At 38.5% G+C, this 10654-nt stretch overlaps 1 protein-coding gene across 1 annotated transcript; it reads right to left on the bottom strand.

Moving 5' to 3' along the window:
* Positions 1-2742: 2742 nt before the first annotated feature.
* Positions 2743-10213, bottom strand: LOC102212196 (secretory carrier-associated membrane protein 5-like). Its single transcript, XM_005748897.1, has 7 exons — positions 10043-10213; positions 9562-9624; positions 9345-9464; positions 7199-7355; positions 6145-6246; positions 4237-4354; positions 2743-3874 (listed from the first exon to the last, which is right to left on the bottom strand). Exons 2-7 carry the CDS (start codon positions 9566-9568, stop codon positions 3695-3697), a joined length of 684 nt encoding a protein of 227 aa, XP_005748954.1. The 5' UTR covers positions 9569-9624; positions 10043-10213; the 3' UTR covers positions 2743-3694.
* Positions 10214-10654: the final 441 nt, after the last annotated feature.

Here is a 10654-nt window from a genome sequence, read left to right as displayed (position 1 = left end):
ATCATTTGCAAAGCAGAATATACAAAAGCGCTACATATCGTCAGCCTTGATTTGTTATGAATCACTGACTATATTCTGTAGTTGACAAGCGGTCCTGTTTACCTGAAGACACAAGTCTTTGCTGTCAGTGCTTGTCACAAGAGATTTCCATGCGTATGGCAATTACAGTGTTTGCTGGTTGCTGTCAGTGGGTCCTTTGGGCTTCTGTATCACTGTATAATTTCTTTCCACATAGTAATTCTATCACTCTTAAAATGGAAAAAGAGGGAAACGATAAAGGACAACAACATCCACAGATAAATCCGTTTCAAATGCATTTTGAATCTGGGATGGTCACCAGTTTGTCTAGGGAGAAATTGCATTTGCTGCATGTAAGTTCAGAAATAAATCCAAAGTTCAATGTAGGCAAGTAATATCAATTCTGCATTTTCATGTTTTTGGATCAGACTTTATAAATACTTAATTGTAAAGAAAAACAAAGGTCATGTAGTGCCCCTGGTGGACAGTCAGTGTGACTGGTGGTCCACCACAGAGGGCCAATGCTGCCATCTACAGGCAAAGTAAGTTCCTTTTTAATTTGCCATTTTAACAGTGTTTAAATGTGGCCGCCAGTGGCGGTCCTAGCCTGTTTGGCGTTGGCGCCCTGGGCGAACACGTCCTCTGGCGCCCCCAGACACACAAAACATATTAAAGACTGTACATTAACATAAAACGGTTGTACACAGACACACATATGAAGAGAGAGAGAGAGTATGCATAGTATGCAAACGGATACCAAACAGCCATCATAATTCGTCATGCAATGAGAACAGGACAAATCAACAATTGACAATGACTAATTGATACTAAAATCTGTAACATATTGTATTGTTTGGAGTTTAGTCTGTTACTGTTACTATTTTTACCATTTCTTCTTGGAGCAACTGTAACCCACATAATTTCCTTAGGGATTAATAAAGTATTCTGATTCTGATTGTTTCAGGATGACCTGCCATTATCCAATCACAAATCTGCTTACCTGCATCTTTTGCTCATTTCTCCTCCTCTTCTTTTCTCTTTTTTCTAAACTGAGGACCTGATGGCTTTGAACTTTTCTTGTCCATCTTCCATTGGTTTTAATTTTGCACTCCAGTATGAACACCCATCTCTCAACCCGAGGATCACCACAACATAACCTAACAGACCTACACCTTAGTTCACAGATTCACTTCGTCTCTAGGGTGCATTTCTGAGATTTCACACAACCCAGGATTCAAGTCATAAATACATAATGGGCTTGGATTTACAACATTATAAATGAAATGTGCTCTATTTGGAAGCAGCCCCCCCTTCGACGGGTTGTGTGTGAGACTTTAAATCATCAAACTGTAAATATTAAATTGTTATTGATCCCTTTACCCCTAGTCCTGAAGTCTACATTTATTTTCTTACTCTTCTTATATATATTGTTTGTTTACTTGCACTGCTGTAACTGGAGCCTCGTCGTCTCGTCTCTCTATATACTGGACTGTATGTAGCGGAGATGACAATAAAGTTTACTTTGACTTCGGCAGCAAGCAGGTGCACCGAGTGCTCTCGCGCTCACTTTTCGCGTATAGAATTTCGAAAAAACATCGGTGCCAATTATAAGTCTGTATCATAATGTCTGGTGTTTTCGTGTTTGTTGTTTTGTTTTTATTTTGTTTTATTTTGCGAGATGGTTAGGTGCTGCTCCAGCCGGTCAGAGAATCCCCCGCCGCCCCGTCCTCTCCTCCCTGCGCCGCAAGCAGCAGGCGCACCTCGCAAACGAAGGGCGCCGTTACTCCCCGCAAATGGGCGATAGAAAACCGATCGGTGCGTACGCCATTCCCAATATGCGCTGGCTGACGTCGGGGGAGCTTTTTTTTTTTTTGGCCGATGCCCGTGATGCCGCTCCCCACCACGATGCCGCCCCGGGCAACCGCCCGTGTCGCCCGTATCTAAAACCGCTACTGGTGGCCGCAGTACCATTTGCTGTGTGTAATGTATTGGAAACGATTTAAAATCACATTTTAATGATTGAGTACAACGTCTTGATTAAATGGGGCAAATATGAGAAAACAGTCAAACAGGAAACAAATAGAGTTTTTGCAAAGCAACCTCCTTCAGTAAAGCACAAAATAATAATATGAAAAACTATTTGCAATCAGTGGAAGGAAAATTTTAGAACAAAGTTAACAGCCTGCATTTATATAGTAAAGTTTGGTGCACTTTGGTCTTTCACTTCAGCCAAAGAAAATCCTTTTTGTATGTAAAGTATCACCATGCTATAACCAGTATATATAGTATATATTTCCAGTGGAAACATAATTTGTTACAAGCCATAAAATGGATATGTGTTCGCTTGCTCATCATGATACCTGACAGTGAAGCTTCCTAAGGGCTCTTGTTTCCTTTTTAAAAAAATTAAAAAATAAATAAATACATTGAATTTGGAGTGAGTCTGAGGGTTGCTAATCCATGCCATTCACCAGCAACTGTACCTGGAATGATTTCAAGCAATACTATTTTAATCCCATATTCCACTTCTTGGGCTTGTGGGGGTATCCTACTCCTGCTTATGTGGCCTGATCAGCAGGCCATACAACCTGTGTGTGATTCATGTAACAACAACAACAACAAAAAAGAATCTTACAGCTAAAACATGCACATGACAAAATAACCCAATACAATAAGTGCAGACTGTAATCTGTGAAGGATAAATGAAGGTAATTGGTAAGTGTTGGAGCTTTTTATTTCATGCTAAAACCATCAGCGCCTCTCTGTGGTCAACCTGCCAAACAGCAAGAGGCTGATTCTCTGGCAAATGGTACATTTGCATCTTACAAATGAGCACACCCTAAATTGACATTCAATACAAAACAGTGACTTTTCTAGAGAAACTGAAGATCAGAAAACATGTCAGATATCTAATGCTTTTTGTTTTTCTAAAAGTAAAATAACCATTACAACTCATTTAAACCTGTGATGTAAATCTGATGCTTTTTGGTGGAAAATAAGCATGTCAACAAGAAGCACCAAGGACATCAAAGAGGGCCCTCCAAATATATTTCCACCTGAAGGCTTGTAATAATACTCTTTCTTACTGTAACAGTTATACACCATTCAGTACTGCAGCTTCCTTTGATTTTACAGTGCAATCCCTGATGAACTGCATAGAAGCATTAATGAGGTTTTAGTTAGATTTTACAGAGTAGCATCATCTAATATAAAGTTGCAAAGTAACACTGGATCTTTGGTTTAAGTCAAAAAAGAAAAGTTCATCATTCTAACAGTACATTAGTATAATAATACGTTCATTTAAATATTTCAAAGGTGGTTATAACCTTTTTGACCTCGTTTGTAAAACTTGCTACAAAAACATGCAGATTGACATATTAATATCCAACTCATAGAATGGAGCTACTACGTCTTGAAAACTACTTTCATTTGAAGAGTAAAAACACATACGAAACACGTGTAAAAGACTACAAATGATTAGCATGTCCTTTAATAGAGGAAGGCAAAATTCCAGCTTCCTATATATGTTAAGAGCTATTTGTTTGCATAGTGTAAGAAAGAGTTGCTTTTTAAGAATCAACCCTGTCAATAGAGATCGTTAAGATCTTCACAGCCTGGTTGTTCAGCCTTTGGCATTGCTGTGACTTCATGTCCTTGACCTTCTGTTTTGAAAATTCTACATCTGGTTTTCATTGTATTGCGGGCTGGAGTACTGCTCCTGCATTGCTCCAGCTGCAGCACCCATGGCAGCCTGCTGGGCTGCTGCTTGGACATGAGGGTTCTTCCAGGCTCCAGTGGACCATTCCTCCTGAGCTTTAGTCATGCTAGCCCCACTGCCCCGGTAGAAATTATGGATCTGCATTCAAAGTGGAATAGCAAGTCATTATCAAGAAGCAATTATAGACTAAAAGTAAAGTAGGTTTAATTACTTAAGTTGATGCTGACATAGATTAGATACTTTATTTCCTAATCCTTAATTCTGTAGACCTAAACCATTTGTATAGTGCTGTAGATACTTAAAAGGATTCTCATTTTAGTGGTAAACCCAACAGTGCTGCTCTGCAGGAATGAATAAAATTAATCACATTTCTGGAATGAACATGGCCTTGAAGCTACAGATAAATAATTTTTGAAAAATTCAATTTAATAGAATTAGCCTTTATAAGAAATACCTATCTACTTTCCTCCCTTGAAGTAATGCACCAGTAAAAGTCTTACCCTGGTGAGTGCAATGAAGGACAGACAGGCCACAGCAGTGAACATGATTGTAGGGACCAGCATGATCAGAGCGATCAAAATATTATAGCTGAAAAAGGAGATAGTAGCCAACCAACCACTGAAAAAGATAGAAAGGACCATTACGGCAATGAAAAAAAGAGGATTTAATTTCAGAATCTTAACGCTACAGGAATCTGCTATTGGACTGACTCATATTACCACTGAACATCAGGCTGTCAAATGGCAATGATTTTGTAGACTTTAAATACTTTAGTATAAAGTTTAAAAGTTTTATAGCTTATGCATGAGGGTATGGAATTGCACATGGTGACATTTATAAACTTTATGGAGACTGTCATAATATTAATTTGTGATCATCAGCTTGAGTAAGGTGACATTTTGAGGACTGCTTTAACAGCCTCTCAAAATCTAATAACAGGACTATCATAAAAGTTATACGAGGGCCATATCTGATGGTCCATCACTGTCATGTTAATGAAAGCAACAAAGTCTTCAAAAATACATCTCAACTAACCTGAACTTAAACTATTTATGCACCTAAAACACACTTGTTGGGATTAACTGTTTGTTTGTTTTTTGTGCTTGTTTTTGGACATATTAAACAATGTCCAATTTTAATGTTCAGATTTATTTGCACAGCAATTGATCAAACATGCACGTATGCTGGTAAAAATGTCTGCCAAACTGTCTGTGGCATTTGTGTAATACCATTTATTGTTTTAGAATTACGTTTAAATTGTTTTAGTGTCAGAACAGTTAACTATACAAAATATAATTTTAATTTTCATAACAAATATCTGAATAGATTAATAAACACAAAAATATGCCTTTCCAAATTTGAACATTTTAAGTCAAATGTAAACAAATTAGACATACAGTATATGACATATATAAGTAGTAGTATATAAGTTTATAGTTTACTGTGACTCTGAAGAGGATAACGCTCCAGAAACAATATATTGTTTGACCGACATTGTCATAGTCCTTCAGTCCTCCTGGTACTTCTGTCAGTCTTTCTCGCTCTCCACCTTGGTGCGCTCTCTCTCTCTGTTTGTTTGTGTGTGTGTGTGTGTGTGGTAACAACACCTTACCTTTCAGAGGTGTGATCCTCTTAGGCCCCGCCCTCCAGCCTGGCACACCTGTAGTAATCAACTCACCTACTACTCATCTGGTGATCAGTCAGCTCCCTTCAAATACTGAGAAAATTCCTTCAGTAGAGGTAGATACTCACTCCTGTTCTGTAAGTTTATCAGCTGGGTCCTTGTGTGTTTCTCTTCTTTCAAGGAGTCTTCTCTGTTTTCCTCAAAGAGGATTTTTGCGTGTGAGTGTGAACTGTTTTGCTATCGAGTCTAAAGACAGTGAAATCTATCTGACCATCGGCTTGTATACTGTGCATAGGATCTGTGGAGGTTCCACAGAAAGACACTGTAACACATCACTGTAAATTATGGGTGTCCAACTCCAGGCCTCAAAGGGCCGGTGTCCTGCAGGTTGTAGATGTGTCCTTGATCCAACACAGCTGATTTAAATGGCTAAATTACCTCCTCAGCATGTCTTGAAAGTCTCCAGAAGCCTGGTAATGAACTAATCATTTGATTCAGGTGTCTTGACCCAGGTTGGTCACCCCTGCTGAAAATAAATTCACGAACTGCATTCTAAGTCTGCGTTTGGGTCCCGTCTGCTCTTTGAGTATGACAGGCATGTTTGGGTTTGTAACCTTCGTTTGGGTTACCATTAAGCCAACAACCCAAAACATGTTAAACAAAAAATAAAGTTATTAATTTATATTAGAAGTGTTGCTGGAGCTTTATTCTCTTCAGACATTATACTCTTCTCTGCACCTTGAAAGTAAGTGAAGTTGTGCCTGACACTTCTGCCCAGTCTTACCATACTCCCCATCCTGGGATGCCTATGCTTTGGATGACACTAATCCCAACTTGAGCCATGAACACAAAGAAGAAGATCATGAAGTTGAAAGAGCTGTCACTCCTGTGAAGAATACGAAAAAAAAAAGACTATTAAGCAGTTACATCTGTGAAGCTAAATTTAGTGCTATGTACTGTATGTTTACATGTTGCATCATCTACTGTTTTAAACAAAGACAGTTTCCCCTACTCGACATCAACATCTCTCTTGGCAGCCCAGTCAGCAACTACATGCTGCTGCCATGTAGTGTGTCAGCGCATGAGACAATATATTCATGTCAGCAGAGCATATGAAAATTGCACTACCCTTCAGCGAAAGGTTAGAGAATGTTCTGAGTGTCCTTCTGTCCCTGAAGGGACATTTATCCCTGTTGCTACTCAGCACTTTACAAAAATGGAGGACAAATTAGCTTAAAGACAAAACAAGAGCAGACCACTATTTTAGATGTGTATTCAGCTTCGTTAGCATTTAATCTATGTAAGACTCAGAGTGAGTTTGTTTTATGTTTGTTTTCTGTCATATTTAACAATGTCCAATTTTCATGTTCATAAATGAAAGAGTATATATACATTTTTTCATCTTATAAACAATTTATGAAAGGTTCATGTACTGCAAATGCTAACTGTTTCTATGGAATAGTGTGTTGAAGTGACCCAGGGAGCTATCCACAACTGGAAAATTCTTTCTTTCCCTGTGAATCGTGACATAGATGGATCTTGAGCTGCCTTGTCAGAGTTGGGTCCTTACCCAGAGGGGTTAAATTTCATGTCCTTTTCCTGTTTATATGAAAAGACATCTGTACCTCTCATTTAAAGCTGCATCTCAAAGACTTCTCTTAATTTTGGGCTAAAAACAACAACAACAACCATGAACTATTTTTGTGTGAAACTATAACACATAATATTTAAAAGGTCTTAATACTATGACATCTAAAACATAACACAACAACTTCATTCCAACTAACATAGATAAAAACAGTGCTTGGTATTATTGTATCACTTCATGTTTGACTTACTTGAAGGCCTTGTAGATGGGCCTGAACCAGCAGACATACGAGCAAGGAGTGAACATGAGGACCCAGATGATGGCCATGCCAAAGTTTGTCACACCACCTCCACCAAACATCCAAGCAAAGCAGCCAAAAAGATTCACAACAAGTGTGGCACTGTTAACTGTAAGAACACAACAACAACAACAACAACAACAACAAATCAAGCATTGATGCAAAAGAAAAAGCCCTAAAAAACACCTGTCTGATACATAAACATGCATAACTATGGACCAGTTTGGAAAAGTAAAGAGGAGACAGCCACAAATAACTTTTTAGCTGAAGTCATTTTCTATTACCAACACTTGGCTCCATTTCAGCCTCTGCATTCACATTCCAGTTTTGGTTTTTAAACTAAACAAGAACTCTATGTCAGTTTCAAATGTTGGTCTTTGGGGAAATTTTGAAAAACTTTACAAGAAAAAGAGAAAAAAGTGAAGCACTGCACAGGTGGCACATGACAGCTATTTGGAAAACACTTTCCCCAATGCACAGCACAGCAAAATTCCTGTTAGCTTAGAATGATTTTCACAAATTAAATGAAGAAAAAGTACTCGAGCACAAAAATAACAAGCCCTGTGTGCATCATGGCAGAAGGCAAAATTCTGAGCAGATTGGGACTTTCAATACCTGTTTATGTTTATCTTTTTTTTAAGTCGCACGCAAAAAGAAATTCAGAGCAATTATAAATTATTCAGCGTGACAGATGCATATTTCCTGCTATAACATTTTCTTTAAAAAATAGCATGTAAAAGGTAAATATTTAAAGAATATAATGTTTGTAAATCATTTAAAACATGTATTTCTTTCTGCAATACACAAAAAATCATCTCAAATGCTGAAACTAATTGATTGGTTTTGTTTTTGTAATACTGATTTTAGAACTTGTTTTAAATTTATTGCATCACATTTCAAGACAGAGTCATGTTTACAACTGTGTTGCATCACCTCTTCTTTTAGCAGCAATCTCTTTAATGAGTTAGAGAGGCAGCGGAGACCAACCCTTGTAGCTTTCATAGCTACATGTTTTAACTATCTTGCCTGATGTCAGATTTCAGCTCCTCAAAAATGTGTGGTCTCCTTTATTGTATTTTTTGTTTCACAATGCACCAATTTTTTTCAGTGGGTGACAGATCTGAACTGCAGGCCTTCCCATACTGATTCTCAGCCTCGTCCCTTGTGGTCAAAAACTTCTCTGGATTCTCTTAATCTGTTTTCTTATATAATGCAATGATGATAAAGAAAATCATAAATTCTTTACAGTTTTCCCTTGAAAATGTCACAGTTAAACTATGTTTTTTAACCGTTTATATTCACAGTCTTTACTGGTGAATCCCTCCCTATCTTTACTTAAAACACTTACTGATTTTCATCTTACCCCTATCACAATATGGCCCTTTTGCCAAATCCCCAACTAACAAAATTCACTTCTGAACTTGTCTCATTTGACCAAAACTGTTTGCAAGCATTAACAATCTTGTTTCACCTTTAATACTTTTTACTGCGTATTGGTGTATTGCCCTGCTCCGTATAGCAGTTCTGACACTGACTCCTGTGTCAGTGATACATCATTTTTGAGCTCTTTCGCACCCTTCCTCCTGCCCTCAGTTCTCTTACTTGAATTCATGAACAGGCAGGAAGTTTCAGAGTACAGCAATGTCGCAAACACCACTGTACTGCATGTTTATAGTGCAGTAAACTTTGATGAAACTGCTCCTGGCAAAGATTGTTCAACACAATTTTACTGTTACTGCTCTGCTCAAACCAAGGCCATCTGGTCAGTGCTGTGACTCATTAACAAATAAACCAGTCAGGACATTACAGCCACAGCCCATAAAAAATCTTCTTGGACCTAAAGGACCCTTGTAAACCACTGCCCTTCTGTTTCATAGTTGTTATCATCAGCTGATCACAGAGGATAAGACACTTTATGGGGCCTTCAGGAAAATTATTTTTTTCTGTTTTTCTGTTATAGCCAAGGTAGAAAAAAAGAGTTTCTCTCTTGAAACATAAGCTCGGAAGTTTGTATAGGAGTTGCATTTTCATGACAGCTTTGCATCATGACAATCAAAAAAATAACATATAACATATAACTTCAGTTTTATTCACTTACGCATCCACAGATGGTACATTTTCTTGCACATGCTGCGATGCTGTTCAGGGATCTCCTCAAAGTCTTGGTAGAAACACGGCTTGAGAGGAATGAATCCAGGCAGTGGGGGGAAATTTGGCTCTGCAATAAACAGTTCAATACCAGTTATAGCACTAAATACATCCGGGTGAGTAATGTTTTAATTTTGACTTCAGTTCGTCACAGTTTATTTACTGACCGGCCATTGGGAAATACTGTAAAGCTTGCTGTTTCGAGTAATCCCTCTTTCAGACTTTTCAGCCTGTGAAGTTAGAAAACATTTTAGATTAATATAGTGTGTATAGCACTTTGCATGTGTTTCAACTGCATGTCACTGGCAACGGAGGAAGTCCGGTGAAGGAATGGATTCTACATCGCTGCCACATAAACACAGTGTACTTTAGAGGAAGGATAATGTTACAAATTCACGTCTCCGTCGACATTCTGCCGGGGGATTTAATGTGTGTGCTCTCCCAGTCATGTCCCAGTGGTGCTGATAACACTTTAGTCCTTCCGGTTTAACAGAAACATAAATCAGGCAATCTGCCCCCAAACCCAGTGACGATCAACAAGCAAGCCGCATTTCATCGAATGAAATGTTCCAACACACATTCCCTGCACATGTATTTGAACTGCAGAGCCAGGAATTACGGATTCGGCAGGAAACATAATCTGCTTACCTCCTCCAGAGAGCAGCCGCTCCTCTCTTTAACGTGCTCTACAACCGAAGCTTCACCTTCGCTTTAAACAGATGAAATCCAATCGGACGGAATCTACAGGTAAACTGTTAAACTATTTCAAGACTTTGTTTTGCTCTGTATGACTACAGGAATCGATCCTAACTATGCTGTCTGTCGGCCAATCACCGTGCTTCAATCTGCTGTCACTTTGATTCAGACCAATGGCCTGATTACTCTAATCCTTGACGTTGTATTGTTGACCCAATCATTGTTTGACTCTCTGTCCATGGTGCTGAACACGCTGCTAAAACAAAAGTGGCGTTAACCACCGTCCTCAGTATTTACAGTTGTCCTAAAGCAACTTGCAGACATTAATTGTGAACTGGAAACGTCTAATCAGGTCACAGCTCTAATCACATCAGCAGTGGCGATGTTTGAAAAAAATATATATAATTGTACGCTGTTTAAGAAAAGAAAAAAAGACAAGAGGGAATTCCTTCATAATGTAGAAATCCAGCTTTACCAAACTCCGCGTGGTGTAACACCACCATTCGGGACACTTTCCTTTCTAAACCTAAGCGTGAAGCTTGATATAGTTGTTCGCCTAAACAC

The sequence above is a fragment of the Pundamilia nyererei genome, unplaced genomic scaffold (genome assembly GCF_000239375.1).
Source record: "Pundamilia nyererei isolate P.nyererei 1_Seehausen unplaced genomic scaffold, PunNye1.0 scaffold00233, whole genome shotgun sequence".
NCBI lineage: Eukaryota > Metazoa > Chordata > Actinopteri > Cichliformes > Cichlidae > Pundamilia > Pundamilia nyererei.
The sequence above is the reverse complement of the archived record's forward strand: the minus strand, read 5'-3'. Positions and strand labels throughout refer to the sequence as shown.

Bases quoted from the DNA above. Each gene is read 5' to 3' on its own strand.
- LOC102212196 (XM_005748897.1), bottom strand. The intron at 6,247-7,198 runs GTAAGTCAAACA...TATTCTTCACAG, and splicing joins CCCATCTACAAGGCCTTCAA to GAGTGACAGCTCTTTCAACT. The intron at 3,875-4,236 runs GTAAGACTTTTA...CTTTGAATGCAG, and splicing joins CCTTCATTGCACTCACCAGG to ATCCATAATTTCTACCGGGG.